This window comes from Miniopterus natalensis, chromosome 19, assembly GCF_054644295.1.
Source record: "Miniopterus natalensis isolate mMinNat1 chromosome 19, mMinNat1.hap1, whole genome shotgun sequence".
NCBI lineage: Eukaryota > Metazoa > Chordata > Mammalia > Chiroptera > Miniopteridae > Miniopterus > Miniopterus natalensis.
The window spans coordinates 18111087-18132038 of NC_142099.1; the positions used below are offsets into that span (position 1 = coordinate 18111087).

A 20952-nucleotide genomic window follows, 5' to 3' on the forward strand; every position below is an offset into this window, starting at 1 on the left:
AGCCGTGCATAGAAGAGACTGCTGGGAGGAGATGGTGGGTTCATGACCAAAGGTGGCAACATTTAAGGCCTCCAAACTGCCTTCATGTATCTGAACTTCCTACTCCTCCCAGTTGCCAGGTTGTCTACAGGTGGCCCTTCCTTTTATTCAGTTGAACCTCATAGTCTTGCGCTTACGTGGAGCAAGGCAGTAAGGTAGCCTTTGGGGAGGATCTTCATGTCTCCGGGCAAGTTCTGCTCCGTACTATGGTGGGCATCGCTGGACCTAGACCAGTCATTATTATCACTGACTTGACTAAGTTTTCAGGCTAGGGCCATGGGGCAATTTCATTTTTCCTATTCTGGGCAACATCTGTTCTTTGTGGATGGGTGTCCTGGCCCTTAGATGCTAGAGAGCATAGCAGGCTGGGAAAGGCGTCTGGGATGTCATTGTCTTCTCTGATGGGATTCCCTGATTCACCAACTCCTTTTCCCCAGGAGAATCATCACTTAATATTCAGTACAGAAAATGACTTTTTGAGGGGGTGGGAGATTACTGGCCTTTGTAAAAACTGTGACTGTCCTCATGGCTTCGAAGAAAAGGAAGGGGCAAGGACCAGGGAGAGAAGGCGTGGGCTCGAAGTCAGCATAAGGACCACCTGTGACTAAGTTCTAGAGATGGTTGTCACTTGCATTATTCATCCCCTTTACAACTTCTCATTTGGTTGTTTTAAAATGCCAAAATGAGTTAAATGTGATAGAAGCCCAAATCAGATTCCTTTTAGGGACAGACTTTGCCAGAATGGCTTGATATGGGGCACTGGACAGGTACCTGAGGTGGGGAATCCGTGTTGCTTAATTTTTTTTCCGTTAAAAACCTACATTCTTGCTATTCACATGGGTTTTCTTCTCCCCTTTTCTCCATCCCCCTTTGTATCTGGTATTTCTCCCCTCGATTCTTCCTTCTTTCCCAGGCATGTTTGATAACTGCTCCCATACTGTCAGTGACAGGGGCTGGACCCTGGGGATCCGCTCAGGGGAGGACATGGGAAGGCGAGACGCTCGCTTCTTCTTCTCACTTCGCACTGACCGCGTGAAGAGGGCCACCACTGTGATCGGCCACAGTCGCTACCAGGGAGGCACGTGGACACACCTGGCAGCCACTTACGATGGACGGCGTATGGCCCTGTATGTGGATGGCACTCAGGTGGCTAGCAGTCCAGATCAATCTGGTCCCCTTAACAGCCCCTTCATGGCGTCATGTCGTTCTTTGCTCCTGGGTGGGGATAGCTCTGAGAATGGCCATTCTTTCCGTGGACACTTGGGCACACTGGCCCTCTGGTCAATGGCCCTCTCACAAAGCCAACTCCAGCATCGTCCTCGGCATCCAAGCACAATGGAGCTGACCACCCTGGTGCTGACAGCCAGCTTTGAGCGCCTGGAAGAACAGTGGGCCCCCTTTAGAGATGACAAGTACCCCCGGCTTGAGGTTCTCCAGGGTTTTGAGCCCAAGCCTGAGCTTGTGTCACCTTTGCGCCCCCCACTTTGTGGGCAGACAGCATGTGACAATGTGGAACTGATCTCCCACTACAATGGGCACTGGCCGCTTCGGGGAGAGAAAGTGATACGCTACCAGGTGGTGAACGTCTGTGACGACGAGGGGCTGAACCCCACCGTGAGTGACCAGCAGATCAGCCTGCAGCACGAGGTGCTCAATGAAGCCTTTGGCCGCTACAACATCACCTGGCAGCTGAGCGTCTACCAGGTCCACAATTCCACCTTGCGCCACCGCACAGTGCTCGTCAGCTGTGAGCCCAGCAAGATCGGCAATGACCACTGTGACCCGGAGTGTGACCACCCACTCACCGGCTACGACGGGGGCGACTGCAGCCTGCAGGGCCGGTGCTACTCCTGGAACCGCAGGGATGGGCTCTGCCACGCGGAGTGCAACAACATGCTGAACGACTTCGACGAAGGGGACTGCTGTGACCCCGAGGTGACCGACGTGCGCAAGACCTGCTTTGACCCTGACTCACCCAGGAGGTAAGCGGCCGGGGCTCGGGGTGTCCTGTGTGCAAGGTGCATTTCTAACACCGTTTTATCCTTTTGGCTTCTGGAGACAAAAGAGGGTTCACACAGCCCCCAAATAAAACATGCATCCACCCACCTGATATTATTGTGCTTTTGTGAAGCACTAGGTGTTGTGTTAAGTAATTAGGGACCCAGAGATGACTAGGACAAGGGACAGCCCTCACGGGACCCACTGTCTAAGGAGCAGACGGCTGCGACACGGCGCGCAGTTCACCTGAACACACGCGCCAGCGATTGCAGCACCTGAACAACACGGCCTGCGAGAGGAAGCCAGGGGGCCGTCAGGGAGGCGGGCGAGGTAGATGGAAACCGCTCGGCACCCGTTGCCTGCGATCCCTCTTCTGTAGGGAGGTTCCCAGCAAAGTCACACAATCCCACGGAGAGGCTTCGTGGGCTTGGTCTTTGGTGCAGGCTGAGCGGTTCACCTGCTCCGTGAACACAAGGTGTTCTGCATCTAAGCCTAAGTCTCCTTTAGGACTGGAGGCTTCCCATTTCGCCCCTTTAAGGGAGGATCCTCTGTGTTTGTTGGTCATAATCTGTGTAGATATCTATGGTGTCCCTGTATATGGGCAGTCCGTTGACACCAGTTTAATAGATTAGCCTGTAGTTCAGGCATGTGAGGTCAGGAACGGGGCGCAAGATTTGGAATCCGTGGACACAGTTGAATTCAAGGGTCCTTGCTACTTAATTAGCTATGTAAACTGTACAAGTTTGTAAAAGGGGGGTGACTGCCGTAGTACTTTGCACGACCTATATCCTAGGGTCGTTTTGTGAACGAGATGAAATAAGGTACAGGAAAGCGCTTGGTAACTCTAAAGCTTTCAAAGTACAAAAATAATTCTAAACTAACATTAGTGATTATTATGGTCATCAGAGCTGACGGATGGGAAGCCTTTGTTATAGAAGAATATGCAGGGAACTATCACATTACCAGAAATATTCACGTGAGAAAGATTCTGTTTGGGTTTGGTTTTTAGATTTTGGTAACCTTAAGCAGAAGCTAACCCTCACTAATAACAGTGGGCGCCAACTCTTTGGATCTCCAAAGAGACGGGGAAATCTGGCTTGTTCTCCCCTGTCTACTAGTTCGTGACAGCGGCCTCTCGGTGCCCAGGCGCCCTTCTCCTTAGCGTGGCCCTCGGTTCTCTAAATCTGAGCGGCTGCTGCCCTTATCTGGGCGTTTAGAACTTACTCCGCTTACTGCCGCAGAATTGCCCTGGAAACTCATCCTGTATTATCTGTGGGTCGAAACGTGCCCGAAACCTTCTCACCCTACATGCAAAGCTTGCTTTGTGGAATAAAAGGTACCATTATTTATACCTTTTGATAGTTAAACATATTTAAGTCCAAGTAATACATGCTCATGGTTAAAAACATCAAATTGTATCAGAAGATGTAAACAGGAATAACAGTCCCCTGCCTAACTCTTCCCCCATCCATTACTCTCTAGCCTTGCTCCCATATTTAATTCCTTTACCCATCTCTTCTGGTAATTACTCCCTCTCTCCAAATATTATAGTAATTGATTCATCAGTTTTAAACATTATGCATTGACTTGCTCTTATGGTAAAGATGAGACTTTAACTCTTCCATTTGTTTTCCTTCTGTCTCCCCTCCATCTTTTCAACATAGTTATTTTATTATTTTATTTGAATTAGTTATATTTAAAATATCATGACTATGAAATATTTTTTTGTTGCAGAACAAAGTAGTATTCTATTATTGTATATCTTTTTTTTGGCATAGCTTTTTCCTACCCTCCCTCCCTCCCTCCCTCCCTCCCGTCTTTCCCTTCCTTCACTCTTTTTCGATATCCTCAATTGTTTTTACATGTTTTATCATAACAGTTAATCTATAGAAATAAAATCTTATTTATTTATTTATTTATTTATTTTTACACTCTGCAAATCTCCCTTCTGGTTCATTCTCTTTTCTGCTCCACCTTCAGTCTTGCCCAGTTATCTTTAGGTCTGCCACACAGTTGTCATCCAGAACTTCCCTTTACACTTTTTGTGTTTTTGTTTTTTGCTCTTTTTCTTTTGGATTGAAGCCACTATGTCCTGAATTGTATGAATATCTCTTAATTGACTGCTTTATTTTACTGGAAAATATTCTTAAGCAACTTTCTAAGAAAGGGTGTTTTAGGTAACTTTTTTTGAGAATGTAGTTTGCAAAATGTTTTTGTTTTGACTTTATACTGATAGTTTGTAAATTTGGGGGATGTAAAACATCTCTCAAACTTTTGAATAAATTTATTACTTGCCTCTAGCTTCCATTCTGATAATTGTGTGTCTTTTTAGAGACAGAATATTTTATCTTTTAAAAACTGTCTAGAATCTTACCCTTAGTCTTGTTATTTTGGGGATATTATGATTTTTTTAAGGGTTGGACTTTCATTCTTCTTTTGTTGAGCACTCAGTTTCAACACTCTTATCCTTCACCTCTGGCAATTTCTATTAGATTATTACTTTGATTTTTTAAAAGTCAGTTTCTTCTGTTCTCTTTTCTACCCTGAATCTCTTGAGGATGGATCGCCTCAATTTATTCTCATTTTTCTCTCATATGGTCTATCTCTTTGTTACTTTGTTCTTTTTTTTTTTTTTCTTTTGGAGAGTTCCTTGAGCTTATTCTCCAACTCTTCTATTGAATTGTTTTTATTTCAGCAATCATATTTTTAAGACCTTCCTACTCTTTAAACTTTCTGTATTAATCTCTTTTTGTTTTATGGATGCAACCTTTTTAGAAGCTAAAGATGAGATCCATTCTGAATTTTTTTTTTTTAGATGCACTACACCTGATTGACCTGTAGTCAACTCCCCCCCCCCCCCCCGGCCCCCAGCCCCCGGCCCCCTTAATTCCTGTCTGCCTGTTACGTTGGAGGATTTCCTCAGGTGTCCAGTGCTTGTTCAGAGTAAGAAGCACACCTTTCCGTTCATACTTAAGATGAACTAAGGAGGATAATTATCTATGAATTTCATCTTTTGGAGGAATAAATCGGAAGGCAGAACATAGTGGAGAGCAGTTTCCTCTTTCCTAGCTCCCTCATATTTATTTCATTAAGGGTCCCCCCCCCACTCTCTCCTTCGTAGTCCTTGTGTTAAATTTTATTATTAAAAACATTGAGTGTTTTTCATAACTCTTATTGGCAAGAACTGTATTTTGAAAAACAATTATTCCTATGATGTGCCAGATACAGTAAGCTAAGCAGAGGGGCAAATTAGAAGAATATATAAAGAGTAAGTGCTAACAACTTGGTGGAGGGGTTTAGTAATTATATCTAAATTCCCCGGGTTGAAATCCAGGCTGAGGCACTAAGAGCAGAATGTGGAGTGTAGACTGGTTTTCTGCGCCATGGCTTGGATCCTTGGCAAGGGCTTTGGATTTATGGAGACGCAGATTTTTGGAATTCTATGAGGGCCTGTGACTCGCTGGAGTTATGGGTTGTCTCTGAATGAAATTACCCATATGCAGCATCCCTATTGTTACAATTAAATCGCAGAACTCAAGTTCACAATTCCGTTATACTGTGACTCTGAAGGGAATCCAACTTCAACCAGTGTTTTTGCCAGATATTTATTGAGTAAATCGAGTGTGCCGGGCACAGAGTCCTTCTGTTCAGGAGCTCACAGTTTAGTAGGGGGGAGGGCTTGGAAGTGGGGGACACACCTATAGATAGATCACTAACAGGCAGCTACAATGATTGGTGTATGAACAATCCGCCTCATTTCTCAAATCCTACGCAGCATCCCCTCTTCCCCAGCCTAGCAAGAAGTCAGAAATCTAGCCCAAAGAGGTCCCTCTCTCGAAGCAACAGAGGAGGAGAGAGCCTGAGGGATCCAGCATCAAACATCTGTAACCCAGATGGGCCTATCAAAGGGAGACTATTTATCAGACTTGGGACTGGTCAGGAGGAGATATAAATTATAGATATGTTACCCAGCCAGTTGAACAGCGTTACTAAGACAGAGGAACTTGGCTGTGGGCAGGGGAGGCTGCGTGGGCCAGATGTCTCCTTCTTCATGGTAGCTGCCCTGAGAGAGTGTCTGCATGGGCTGAGGAGGGAAGGGGGCCAAGAGTCCACCTCTGCACCATCACGGGTGTCATCGGCCATGCGTATGGCACATCCTAGGTAGCGAAGCCAAGGGGTTCTCTCTGCCCTAAGGAGGGAAACTCTCTCCCCTGATGCTTGCAGACTTCAGCTTCTTTTTGGTCATGAACTGTTTCTGTTGTTTTTCTTTCTGAAATGACGGCTCAGCGATGAAGGGCTCTTTGCTGCTGAACCTGCCCTCCGCCTCTCGTTCTCCCTCCCCTTTCCCACCCGAGTCGAGCCTAGTACCCGGAGGAACCTGGAACCGTGGGCTCACCTCTCTGTTTTGGTGTCTGTGTGTCAGATTTCATAATCTTTGTTATCATGCAGGGAAAAGCCACCAAATGAAAACAAATGGCTGGGATGGCCCAGCGCAGCGTGAACAAGCCATCCATCACCGAGTGTCAGGTCTCCCCGTGAGGCAGACAGGGGGTGCCCTCCGCTTGTTTTTCGAAGCCTGTGGTGGGCAAAGGTCTCCGTGTGTCATTGTCTCTTCTTTGCTTCACGCCCTGAGTTCTGCTGCTGGGGCGTTTGAGGGCAGAGGACGGCTGTACATAGCCACGCTGGGACATGGCCCACTTCTCTCTAAAAGGGCCCTCAAGTCGGAGTCTGGGAGGGGCCCTGCCAAGGCATTTCAAGAGTGGTGTCTGCAGTTGTACAGTGTGGGGTGTAGACCCTGAGGCAGGGGGCAGATGTGCGTGACACCGAGGGGAACAGGTGGACAAGCCAGTGCTGCACAGTCCTAGGTGTTGGGAATTAGCTGTGCTTTGCTCACCCACCCTCTGTGGCTGTTGAGCCAAAAGAATGGTTGGGCTGGGCCCCTGCAGTGGCGGGTCTGTTAAACATCAGCCAGGCTTCATTATAGGTTTCTTTTGAAGTTGGGATTCCAAGTTCCCGGCAGCCAAAAAAAACATACATGGGGGAAAATAAGTGTAAGGGGTAGAAGAGGGCAGAGAGCAAAGAAATGGAGGCAAAACTTTAAAATGTAACAGCTCTTCCAAACACCGAGCAGCGCAAACTCCAAAGAGGCAGGCCTCGCCTTCTCACACTCCTTTAGCCTGGCAAAGAGGTTAGAGGGTATGGAGAAAGAGGACACCTTACAGGTAAGCTCAGACAGTTGGCCTGCAAATAGAAGCGTCCCCTGCCCATTTCCCGACAGGCCAAATTTCTCCCCAGTCACAATAGGCACACCTTGCACGGCAAAGGAAATCCACAATTTCTCTGCTCACCTGGCTCAGAGAACTTTCCTTCCCAGGTGCGTGGGGAGAGGTGTTTTTCTCTTTTTCATGGTTATTTCGTAGCCAAATAGACAGACTTATGAGCAAGCCACGTGGCGTGCCTGGGTTAAAAATATTTTCTCTTAGAAACTTTTTAGGAGAGACCCTAGTCTCCGGCTATGTTCAAGTTCAAGACACTTGGGCATTTTCCTAGGAGTTGGGGTGCTGGCCCTGATACCCTGGCCAGGTGCCCGTCTGTCTCAGATGATTTCTCTGAGGGATCTCTTCCTAGAATTTCAACCCAGGAATCTAAAAACAGCTGCCTGCTGAGAGACGTTTGCTTTTTCTCTAGGAACCCTGTTTATATGTTGCTTCCGCGGCTGAATAGAGGTTACATCTTGTTGCTGGGCCTTTCCTAACCCAGAGGAGTGGGTTGGGGAGTGAGTGGGGCATACAGTGAGTCTGGACATCGGGTGTTTTTCTCCTTTTTGAGGATTTGTTTCAACAGAGTGTCACCCTCTGGAGGAAGCTGCTGACCCATTTATTTCCTGAACCCCAGTGTGTCTCTGGCTTCTCACCGGGAGCTCTGCCCAGGGCTGTGGACCTGATTTCCCTGGCCTAACACTTGAATGATTCCTACTTCCCCTTTACGTCTCAGGATGTCACTTCCTCCATCCTGATAGCATTCCTTTTTGTCCTCATGTAGGAATTAGCTGTCTCCCTTAGGTCACTGCTCACCCCACTGTGCTCAGGCCCCATGGCCTCTCAGCTGTATCGTTACAGTGGCCTCCTCGCTGGTCTCCCCACTTTTGCTCCTGCACCTCTCCCCCAGTCTGTGTTTAGCAAAGCGGCCAGAGTCATCCTACTAGAGTGTAATTCAGATCAAGTCGTTCCTCTGCCCCGGATTCTCCAGCAGCTTCCCAGCTCATTCAGAGTCAAAGCCAACAGCATTGCTATGACCTTCAGGGCCCTGCCTGACCTAGTACCAGTCATTTCTGCCCCCCCCCCATGCTTCTTGTTTGCTCCATTCCAGACACATCGGCCTTCTCACTGCCCCTTGACTTGATGGACACACTCCTACCACATGAGCTTTTTAGTGGCTTTTCACGCTGCTGGGGCTCCCTTCCCCCAGATCTCTACATGGCTGGTTTTCCCACTTCCTTCCAGTGTTGTTTCAAAGTCACCTTTGGTGCCCTTCCCTGGTGACCTCATCTACAATTGCACACACTCCACTGACTCTTCACAGTTGCTTTCCAATTTTACTTCTCTTTTCAGAATTTTCCTCTAATGTGCTATGTATTTTTAAAATTTTGCTTTCTGTCCATCTTCACTAGAATGTAAGTTCCACCAGAGAAGGGGTTTTTGTATGTTTGGGTTACTATTTTACCCTCCCACTTAGAGCAGTGAAAAGGAATAGACTAAGGAGTGTTCAACAAATAATTGCTGAATAAAAGAATGTTCTTACCCAAGTATGGTGGTTGGCAAACTATGACCCGTGGATCAAATTTAGCCTACCACCTGTTTTTGTAAATAAAATTTTATTGGAATGCACTTTTATTGGAATCCACTTGTTTACACATTGTCTCTGGCTGCTTTCATGTGGCAGAGTTGTGTAGTTACGCCGGAGACCGTGTGGCCCACAAAACCTAAAATATTTACTGTTTGGCCCTTTACAGTAAAAGTTTGCCAACCGCTGCCCACGTACATATTTATCATACTGTATTGTAATTATCCGTTGGTGTCTGTCTCTTGCATAAGACTTTAGGCTCTTTGTTTGTAGTTCTTGGAACATTGGAAGTGCTCAACTGATATTTAAAAAATGAATTAACATATATAAAATGAAAAAAAATCAATGACATAGGGAGAATGACAGTGTTGGGCAAGGGTTTGGGTAGAGCAGGATAGGCTACTTTGTATTGAAATAAGGGATATGCAGAATCTATATTCCAGTAATCCATTCTAATTTTCTCATTACTGTGGTACAATCGCCATGTTCTGGAGTAAGTAAAATAACTAAAGATTACTGTGAAAGTGTGAATATGTTAGCTGGGGAGGGAAAGGCTATAAGCAGTTGTATTCATGATCTCATTATTTGAGTAGCTGAGCTCCCAGATGGCTCTGAAAGTATGAAATGTGGAGTAAGTTTTGAGGAACAGAGACATAGTCCATTACAGTAGCCAGGAATCAGTGTTGTGAACCAGGAGATTGAAGGCAGGCAGTGCAAAGCTGAGTGCAGTGAGTGTCTCCTCTCTACTATGCTTTCAAAAAATGTATTGTTCAGGAAGGCCAGTGTCTACCACGTGTGTTCGTACCCAGTAGATACGCAGAATTGCCTGCTGCATAAATGCTGCAACGTTGTGGGAGTCATAGCACTTAGGACTATTGCAGAGTCAGGGATTCAAATTATTTCACATAAAAATTTAAAGGATTGAATGCTGGGCTCAATACAACAACAGTGGAAATTCATAGGGATGAACTTAGATTTTAGAATATTAAAAAATGTGTAAACCAAGCTGGTGGATATTTGTGTTTATAGCAATCAGTGTGAAAAACAGACCTGAGCCTAAGCTTCTTATGAAACAGAAGCATGATGTGGCCATTAAATGTACGCCAACAATTTTGGTCTCTGTTAAAAGGGTTCGAATGTTCAGATGGCTGGAAGAGATGCACCTTCCAGACACAGCCCTGATCAGACTCTGTCTGGAGTCTGCTCAGTTCTGGGCAGCAGGTTTTATGAGGAACATCGACAACCTGGAGCACATGCAGAGTTTGGGGAGGAGAGCAGTGATGAGGAAGACGGTAACATGGCCCCGATCCCCTTCCTTCCCGGATGGCACTTTCGCTTCTCCCTGCTTGATCCAGGAGCCAGCATAAAGGGAATTTTTAAAAGAGTCAGTCACAGTGGCCTTTTTAGCATCTCATTTGCCCTCTTCATTCACCCCCTCACTCATTAATTTATTCCATTTCCAACAGTTATCGAACGCCTGTTATGTTTTAGACACAGAGGCAGGCATGTGATCCCTGCCTTCAAAGAGTTCACGAGGGAGAGATGGACATCCATGGCTATAATTGCAGTGCTGAGTAGAATAAAGCCAAGTGCTATCTCTAATCACCTACAGCGACTAACCAAGTTGTCTTTCTACATTCAATCTCCCCCCATCCTAACCCCCAAGTTAACTCTGTGCACTGTCATTAGAATAATCATTCTAAGAACCATGCATATGCTCAGCTCTTCCCCCCAGGAAGAGCTCATCTGGGGAGGAGATGGGTTTTGAAGTTGTCCTTGAACGATGGGCAGTACAGATCAGAAGGAAGAGTGCATTAGGTGCCAGAACAGGGCCAACAGAGAATTGGCACCAGTTATATAGCATAAGATGATTTGAGACAATAACTATAATGACACTTGCCATTCATTCAATGACATTACCGTTAACTGTGCCCAGCGTTATGGGGCATTCACTGTCCCATATTGAAAGGACGATTATTCAGACCGACTCGATATGGAGCGAAATACTTGCAGTTAAATACATTTTGTAATTATATCTGACTCCCCCCTCTTAATAATTTGATCTACTTTTTTTCATAGATTTTAATATAATGGGGAAAAAAATCATCAGTTCTAATTCTGTCATTCTGGGACCTTCCTGCGTGATCACAGATCCTTGATCAGCAAATAGATAAAATCACACTTTTTCTTAGTTGCCGAGCTTGTCGCAGGTAGTTTTGAAAAGGACACGTGGTGAAGATGGCCTGCGGCCCTGGTCTTCTTATTTTAGAGCTCTCAGGGAGCTGCCGCAGCATCTTTATACAATTAACTTGAGTGGATCACTCTATTTCAAGAATTTATTGTGACCAATACTAAAATTCAAATATGAGGAATCTTTCGAAGGCTTATTCCAGTGCTTTTCCTGTATATGTGGACCTCATTTCTATGGCAAGAGACATTCTCATACACTTTAAATACGTATTTCTACGTAAGAAATGTTTATTCATTTGTTTAGGAATTAGTCATACCCTACCTTATTGCAGGTAGGACTTACAGTATAATTTGTATTTTCATACGATACAACCAGTTAAAATATGAGGGGAAATGTGTACAGATAAGAAACTGTTAAGTCAGTGGTAAATTCAGTATGCAAAGGGAGTGGATATATAATTAAAAGTGCCAGAGCCAGACCGCAGAGTTAGCTCTGAATGTCCCAGAACGGATACTACGACGGAGACAAGATAGCTCACTCTGTTTGTGAGAGGAGAGCAAACGGGTGCTCAAGAGCACAGCTGGCACAGGGGATGATACAGGACAGAAGCTTCCCATGGGGACCACACGTAGGGAGAACCATGCAGTGCGATGAACAGCATTCTCAATACACCCTTGTGCAGAAATCTGATCTTCTTTTAAAGAACCAGCCTTGGGTCTGCTCCTCAGCATGAGCAAATGGTTATTTTATGACCTCAATTTCCACCGTTTAGAGAATGGTTGGAAAATCTTATCCTGGAACAATTTTAAGAAGAGCAATTATCGAAAGAAGAGCCTTTCTGTGGAGGTAGGAGAGAAAGGGATTCATCACCCAGGCAACAGTGGCGGGCATGGGCTGAAGAAAGGACGCATATTTCTCCAAGACGAGGGAGGGAGCGAGGGTGGGCGCAGGTACATGGGCTGCTGGCAGGCAGGCCGGGATCTGAGAGAGGCTTTGCCGGGTAGCCCTGATCTTCTTAGTGAAGAGGGGGCAGCTGTCTCTCGAGAGGGAGGGGACTGCCGGCAGTGTAGGAGCTCGCTCAAGGTCGAGAGTGTTCAGAATAGCCTGTTTTTAGTCAGTGTCCATGTGCTGACATTGGAAGGAAACTTATGATTCTAACCCATTTCCTTCTTTCACGAGCTGTTGTGAAAGAAGGCGATCCTGAAAACAGCTGCTGTGGACCTCTAAGGAGGTGAAACCAAGGTAAATTCTGAAAGACGCATGAGCCCCACTGGGATTCAGAGTCATGGGACGTCAGAGCTGGGTCTTGGAGATCATTTAGTCCCACTAATATTATGTTACATTATTGTATGTTTGAGGAAGCTTGTCTCAAGTCACAAAGTGCGTGGACTGTCTGATTGGATAACCCCAAGGGAGGCCTCTGACTCCCGGTTTCCCCAGCTGCACCTAACTACTCAAGCTGCCAGGCGGGGGGTGGAGGCTGCTGCACCGAGGTCCCTGCCTCAGTGTGTCCATTTCGTCCCATGACTTTGCTTCACTACGTAGCCTCAAAACTATCTTTTGGGGATCAGAAGGAGAAGTTTGAAATCACAGATCCCTGACTAGACTCCCTTGCCTATGTGGCCATGTGCTCACCTGGTGTACCAGTTTCGCACGATACAGTAATTAATAGAGTAGGTGATCCCCGAGAGGGAGAAAAATAAGAAGACTTGTCAAAAGGGGATGTGAGCTAAAGTTTCAGAATGAAGATGAAGCCCAGAGCTGCCCGTCATCCCGGATCACGTGACTCCCAGGAACTTAGAGTGGGCTGACCCTGCGGTGTCCACGGCTGAGCGCCTCGGGAGGCCCCTGGCTCGGTGACCAAGTCTTTGCAGTTGGCGTGGAGAGCAGCAGGCAAGTCCCAGTTTCAAAAGAACAAAGAGCCATGTGCCCATGCTTCATTGCAGTTGCCACAGGAGAGGTTTGGAAATCAGGAAAAGTTCCAACTATGAGTGGATGAAGAAAGCCATATCATTTTTCCAGAGCTGGCAGAATTCTTCTGTTTTGAAGAATGAATAAATCATTAACCCAGCCGAGGGTGGAGGGTGGGGAGGCAGAGAAAGGGAGATAAAGAGGTTGGTGAAGGGGAAGAGCCCCCTCTTTGAGAGGGGGAAGAAAGGAAAAAAGTGTAGAGGGGCATTATGTCCCTTTTCTCCAACTGTGAACCTGCTTCTTAATGGAGCAGGCTTTGATAGGAGCCACGTGGAGATCAGGTAGCCCCCCCGTTGCCGCCTGGAGGGTCCACCTTAGCCTTTTCCCTAGCGAGGTGAAAGCTCTATTGACTTTGTCCTGTACTGTGGAGCAGTATTTGCTGGCTAGAAACTAAGCAAATCTCTTGAGATTATATTTCTTTCTTAATTTCCTTCCTGTCAAGTTTCATGCGAGGGCCTCCTCTGGCATCTAGGACCTTCGCGTTGTGTCTAAGCAGGGTTTTAAGGCAACAATAAGGTCCACTTCTGAATAAACTGTGGTATGTGGAGAAGCCTTCGAGTCACAGTAAACTTAGTAGGAGATTAAAGAGGCTCCTACTGAAGGAATCAGGGCATCTTATCAGTTATAATGACTCCTGCAAATCTGAGCTGACCTAAAAAGTACTCTCCAAGCTCTTCCTTTTTATAGAAGGGTGAGACCTGTAAGTAATGGTTTTGGAGCTGTGAGAATGGTGTTTCCAGTGTGCTACGTCACGAGCTAGAATTTAGGAAACTTGGCTAAGTTGTGTTATGAGGGACAATTCCAGTGATGTTTCTGACCCCAACAAGTATTGATTTCTGTAGCCTCTTAGCTTCAGTTCCTGCATTTTGCAATTTGAGGTATTTTAATATCAAGCTAAACCTTGAACTCCTTGGCCATGCTTGCCTCCATTTGGTGACCTCTGCTCACGGTTCATATTGAGACTCATCTTGTCAAAACACCTTCTCCAGATGGGTCACCCGCACCTTCAGAAGTCATCTGCTTCTTGCCTTGTCTTCAGTGGTGGGCCCCTGTTGACCCAATGTGTATTACTAACCAGACCAAAATGCCCAGGCAAGGAGATTCCGCCGTATTTCAGTCAACCACTCAAATGCACGAGGAACTAAGCAAGATTTTGCCTTGTGTTATAAGCTGCTTTTGTTTGGTACCTATTGAAATTGATATTTCAATAAACAACAGACCTTGGTTGTCTGAGGATCAGGAATCTGGGAGGAGCTCAGCTGGGAGGTTTTGGCTCAGAGTCTCTTCGGGAGCTTCAATCAAGGTGTCCGGCTGTCGTCATCCAACGCTGGACTGCGTCTTTTTTCAAGATCACTTACGTGGCTATAGGCAAGAGATGTCAGTTCTTCATCACGTGGGCCCCTCCTAAGGCTGCTCCACCACGTGGCTTTCCTTGGAGCATGTGAGCTGAAGCGCAACCCAAGCTGGAAGCTGTCTTCTTTTTGTAGCCTAATCTTGGGGGTACATCCTATCACTTCTGCTGTATTCTGTTCATTAGAAGCGAGTCATGCAGCCGGATCCACACCCAAGGGGAGCGGAGCACACAGGGGCGCGAATCGCAGGAGGTGAGGCTCACTGGGAACCATCCTCGATGTCGGCCACGCTTCATTATAGTGACTTTCATTAGGCAATTCTTAGAACCCTATGAAAAAGTGAATTAATCATAAGGGCTACTCCAGTTGAGCTGTATCAGGTGTCATGGTGACCTCAAGTAATAGGAATTATGTACGGATGAAACTGTTGCTCTATGGGTACCAGGGGTGGCTTCAGAAATTGTTTGATGTTCATTTTTATCCCGCCCCCTCCCCATGCCTTCATCACCTCCAGGCAGAGAAGGTCTGACTGGGCCAATGGATCCCGACCCAATATGGAACATTTTTATGGGGTAACTTTCAATTCACACACTAATCCCTGATGCAGTCGGTTATGGCCAACATAATAGAGTTAATTCAGTCTAAGCAGATGGTTTTGCAAAGCATGAAAAATACGGTGTGAAGCTGCTTCTCTCAGAAGAGAGAGATGTAACCAGCAGACACTTTGGAACTTCATGGCCATTTCCAGAAGGGGCCCTGCAGGTACAGCAATAGATGCCGAGGGCCCGTTCGCTCAGTGAAAATGCTTCCCGACAGCCACCGTGACGGTGCGTGCTGAGCACATGTTCCTGGAAGACTTTTATTGCCCTGTTTCTTTTAATATATCTTTTGGTAAAGCAGTGGCTCTTGAGAACATGTTTACCCAATTAATTCTTGAGATGTCAAGTTACTGCCCGGCACTGTCAAATTTATTTCTTTCTTTTTCCAGTAAAAGATAAAATGTTTAGTATTTTTAAAGCAATAAAGATGTTTGCTCAGGATTCACATTATAGTCACTAGTTGGGTAAATGCTAAAGACTCGCATTCAAGTGCTTGAAGGATTCCTGCATAGAAAGTTGATACTAAACACCTTTGCTCGGATGCCTCTTGGTCTCATTAAAGATAATGTATGAACCAAGAGTGGTATTTAAATCCCAATCCCTTTCAAGACAGGCTCAGATATATCTCTTCACAGCTGTATATAAAATTTCTTTAGATAATGGAAGGAAATGGGAAAGCACTGGAGACTCAATTTATAGAAATTTATTCTATAAACAAATACTTTCAGAAGGGATTGTGGACAAAAAATAAAACAAACTCTTATTTGCATTTAAAATTCATGTACATTGTTTCAGGATAGATACGACTTAATCCCTCCTTTTTCGTAGTATCCTGATAAAGGCATAACAGTATCCTTACGTGATGTACTCTTAACGGCACACTCTGCCCTCGACATCTGATAAGTCATTGATTTGAAAGCTGCTTGGGGTCTTCTGAGATGTCCCCAGATAGAGTAGTTGTTTTGTTTTTTAAACTCAACAAGAATTCCTTGTAATGGAAGATGACACTGTTAGAGAGAATGGAATGGATTCACCTAGAAACCCAGAGGCGGCCTTGGGTGTAGGGACGGACAAAGGGGTGACATCCGACTGCCGGTCAGACCTGCTGTCCCCACAGCCGTCACCCCTGGCACCCTAGCCCTGGACCCTAAAGCCTGGAACGCCCAGCATCCTTGTTGGTTTTTGTCCATGCTTCCCAATCAGATTTCCCTTTTCCAAGTAACTTAGCGCACGAGGTCTTACATTAAAAGCAATCTGAAAAAGAAATGTTAAAAGAGAGAGAAAAAAGCGCCGGCGGCTGTTTTAGACAACGCCAATTTCCTAGCAATAAAGATTAAATTTCCATTCAGAACTCCAGGAAGGACCGGTCGAGGGCAGCGTTTTTTTTCTGGCGCATGCAACTCCCGAGAGGCACCTACTCTGTTGGTGACCACTCAAAATTGGGATCAATGGCCTTCCTATTGTAGTAACTGCCTCTAGTGGACATAACAACACCTCGTGCCAAGAAATACCGCTCTCTCCGCCTTTCCCTCACTCGCTTTTAAAAATAGTAGTCAGGAACGCTCCCTACAAATTATGAAGCGTCTTGGGCCAGAGCTATTACTCACGTCGACCGCCACCTGACAGCCTCTTTGTAGTGTCCTCATTAATCAGCTGTACTTACACTTAAAAACAGTCCATGGTTTTCTTTTAATGTAACACCAAAATGGGACGATAGAGTTAGGATCTAGAAGGCATGCCGAAGAAAGCTCCATGGAGCCCTCAGCCCAGAACATTGAGAATTAATACGGGCCTGAGTTGGAATGGCTGCCACAGAACCCTGAAGGACAGAGTAGCTGTGTGGCATCTCCGGTTTCTAGATTTCGGGCACCATCCACCCTGTGAGTTCCTTGAGGGAAGACAAGTCTACCAGTTTACCTTTGTGCTGCCGTAATGGAAGGAAGTTACTATTAAGCCCTGATTTTGTGTCGGGCACTAAGGTAAACACATGTTACATTTTTGTATCCCTTAATTGCCATTCTGGGAGATGAGTACTACCCTCATTTTGATAGAAAAAACAATCAGGATCTGTCACAGTTTGCCCCGCATAGTTTTGCAGAGAGAGATCATGGTAGGCGTCCAGTATATTTGTGCTAAATAATCTGTGATCTAAGGAGGCCAAAGGTATCTCTACAGAGCTAATGGGCCCTGGAATGACCCAGGTCAACGTCTGTCCCTGGAGGTCACTTTTCAAGCAGATTTTCTCATGTTTGAGATAGATCAAGGGGTCTTGAAAACAGGTGCTCTTACTGACAAACTTGATGAGGGTGAACCATAAGAATGCACGTTTCCTGCCGAGTTTGGGGCTTTGACAGTACAGCTGAGAGACAGGGAGGTGGTGAGACACCATGGTGAGCCGTGTCCAGTCTAGTGAAACTTCTCAGATCACCTGTACCCGTCAACTCCAGTTATGCCCACCTAAGTCCAAGGGAAATAAAAATGGGCTCAAACGACAAAGGACGGCATTGACTGAATGAATGGCCCAAGCCACTTTACCCCCTTCATTATTATTGCAGTCCTTTGACATCTGTCTCAAGAACTTCCATTCGGACTCCCAGTCCCTGGCCTGCTGTTTTTCCCTCTCATTCCGCTCCCAACAAAGTCCTCTCGGCGGTTGAGTCAGCGTGTCTCTGATTCAGAGAGGCGAGCCGCCCGCGTGCGTCTCTGATGACTCACTGTTGACCGGGGAGATCACTGGGCAGTAAGGAGGTGCTGGCAGCCGGCAGGCCATTGAAACGAAGAGTGTGAACTCCAGCAGTGCCAGGGAGCGTTAGAGCCAACCTTCCTTCTGGCCGGGCCGAGAAGACAGCCAGTCCTCATTTCACCTGGGGCTGTCCCTGTTGAAACCTCCGCTCCGTGAACAGCCGCCTTTCCTCCTGGGGCCGGAGAGAGCGGTCCTGGCACTCAGGGGGAATAGCGCTGGGTGTGCAGAACTCTGGGGAGATTTCCCAAAAGATCGGATTTTTGTTTGATTCAACTTAAATATATTCATCAGTGGTTTGCTAAGCAACTCCTGGGCTCTTCCCTTCACTTTATGACCTTAAGTAATGTGGGATGTAAAGAACAATATAAACAGACAAACAAACAGAAACAGACTCACAGATGCAGAGAGCAGGCAGGTGGCTGCCGGAGGGGAGTGGGGCTGGGGGCTGGGTGAAGGAGGGGGAGGGATACAGAAGTACAGATTGGTAGTTACAAAGTAGTCACGGGCTGTAAAGCACAGCATAGGAAATGCAATCAGTGATACTGTTATAACTATGTGTGGTGCCAGGTGGGTACTGGAAGTATCAGGGGATCACTTTGATGTATACCTCAAACTAATACAAAGTTAAAAAAAAATAAGTCCATTGAAGCCACGGTGCATCTGAGCAGGTGCTCCACCTGCTTCCGTCCCCTACCCGAGGAGATGGTGGAGACGATTAAAGTTGTGCCAAAAGGGCTCAGAGTTCCTTGAGTGCCAAGCCTTATAAATTTTGAGAGCAAGCGAGCCCACACTAATCCCCAGATAACAGAATGTGTTACTTTGGTTCTGATCAGTTAATTTATCATTATTGTGACAAGAATAATGTAACTGCATACCACCCACGCAGGGCATATTTTTATTAGCAAGGCCTTTAAGATCTTTCTTTATTTCCTTCGTATCTACCATTCTGTTCTCCTCTCTCATCATTCCTTGAATGCACAAAACTCCTCACCTTTTTCCAAACATGTCAGGCTTCTCCCCATATTTGTGCTTTGAAGCTGTGCCTCCCCGGCTGGGAATGTTCTTTGCTTTATCCGGGGCACTTTGTATTGAGACTCTGCTCTGTTGCTCCCTCCACTCCCATCCCAAGTCCTTCTTCTGTGTTCCTTTCACTCTGTTGCATTTCTTACATTGTCGTCATTATTTTGGGGGGTTGGGAGTAAAGCCTACTGACACGGGAGAAAGGCAGGGAGAGTGAGAATGTGGCAGAGCTGGGACTGGGGTCTTAACAGGGTTGCGGGAAGGATGCCCATGAGGGCAGGCACGAGGGTGTTTGGTAGGCACTCGTGGGTGGGCACCAGCGATAGGCAGCCCCGTCTGTGGAGGACACTGGGGATACCACACGGGGGAGGTTGCTGGGGTTCACATGCTGAGCAGTCGCTCAAACCAAAGTAGGCCTGTGGTCATTGGGCAGCCCAGCTCGAAGGAGGAGTGCAAGGCTGGTGCCGGGAAGGGAACCTGGCCAGTAGATTTGGTAAATATCGCAGGGTTGGGAAGCCCAGGGCTCACTCTGCCCGGTGGACACTGAGAATGACAGTGTAGTCAGTTCCATACTCTATCGGACCCCGAGGCTGCCGAAAGAACTCCTGTCTGGAGAGTCGGTTTGGGACCTTAGAGGGTGAGAAAACAGGAGAACCTCCAGCTAGGAAGAGTGGGGGAGGCATGGGAGGACTGTCGCCTGGCAAATGGAAAAACGTGCCAATCTTCTAGCATTAGCTGGCCCGCTCTAAGTCTAACCTCTTGAGACAGAGAGAAGTTCAGCGAATTGCCCCAAGCAAGGACTGGACCCAGACCTCGTGAGCCCAGCCTGAAGCCTTTGTCCCCACCTCCAGGTTCTGATTTAAATCTGGTTGTGTGTATAAGTGGGATTTTATTTCGATGTTATTCATTTAAAAAGAATCTAGACATCAGTGTTATTCTCATTATTTAAAAAATCCACTTTGGTAGTGTAATTTACCCTTCCTCATAAGGAAAAATGTCTAAGGAAGATACTCTTGAAAGCTAGAGCGTGCCAGTCCAGAAGTTCCCCAGTCTCGGGAGAAATGCAGAGCGATATCCTCGGGAAGACAGAGAGGAAGGATCTAGGGCACAGCAGGAGGGCTGGTTTAGGCCAGAGCCCAGTTGGCTCACGTAACAGCAACAGTAGCAGGAGCAGAGGGTAAGGGTCTGGCGGGATCGGTGGGTTAGATGGTGGGAGCTTGTCCCAAGTTCTTCTCAGTTCTGTTACGTTGTGAAAGAGGCATTCAGGTAATCGACTGAGAGTGAAGGCCACCCACTGAGTCCAGGCTGCGTATCTGTGTGTTCTTCTCTGGTCCGCTCCACGGGTGCAGACAGGTCTGTGGAAATGTTGAGTTAACTAGGTTTGGGGCTTTGCCGAGGGCATGTACAATGAAATAAAGACAAGGGAGTTGAGAATATGGGTACAGGAGTGATCTAATGATGAAAAATTGTGATCTCGGTGTCTCAGACATTTTTGTCTTCTGTAGACCTATTTGACAAATTTAGAACTGCCTTCAGACAGAGACATAGTAGGTTCTCAATGCACGTTTGTTGAATGCATGGCTTTCAATTAATGAAATGATTATTAATCATATGTTTGCGTCACGGTGCTAGGTGCCCTGAGGCATACATAAAGACGTATGCCATGATTTCCACCCTAAAGAGCTTTAGAATCTAATGGATAAGTAGGATATGATGTAAAAATATAATAAAACAGGGGACAGAATACTTTTGTGAATATATGTATGTTGTATAACACCACTATTTGATTCGTATTGGACACTTTCTTTGAACGATTTCTGTCTCTTGAAAATATGCAAGTACAAAACGATCTCTGGTCAACAAACCCAAGCAAAGTAGATGATGTGATGGGTCTCTGTAGTCTGGTGTTTAACGTTTCCTTTAAAAAGATAGTCTTGTGTTTGCCTTTTCATTTGGTTTGTCATCTGGAATTGAAACTATCTCTCAGTCGTTGAATAAGGATTTGCATTCTCCTATTTTTAAAGAGATTGCTCACAGATAAAATTCAAATTTTCTTTCTGGTTCTGCGCTTCCCAAGATGTATTGCCTGTGACAGGTCTTTTATGTTAAGAGCCGGATATGGAATCCTAGGCCGCAGTTGCAGTTTATGCCACCCATTAACCTTCAGGCCTTCACCAGCCACGGGAAAGCCATCAA

The 20952-nt window shown here is 46.2% G+C and overlaps 1 protein-coding gene across 1 annotated transcript in view; it reads left to right on the forward strand.

Annotated features, from left to right (window-relative positions):
* The window catches only part of PAPPA2 (pappalysin 2), a 173502-nt gene that overhangs the window by 22018 nt on the left and 130532 nt on the right, over positions 1-20952 (forward strand). Inside the window, exon 2 of the mRNA XM_087828227.1 lies at positions 953-2021. Within this exon, the coding sequence (XP_087684353.1) occupies positions 953-2021 (1069 nt within the window). The remainder of the gene's footprint in view (positions 1-952; positions 2022-20952) is intronic.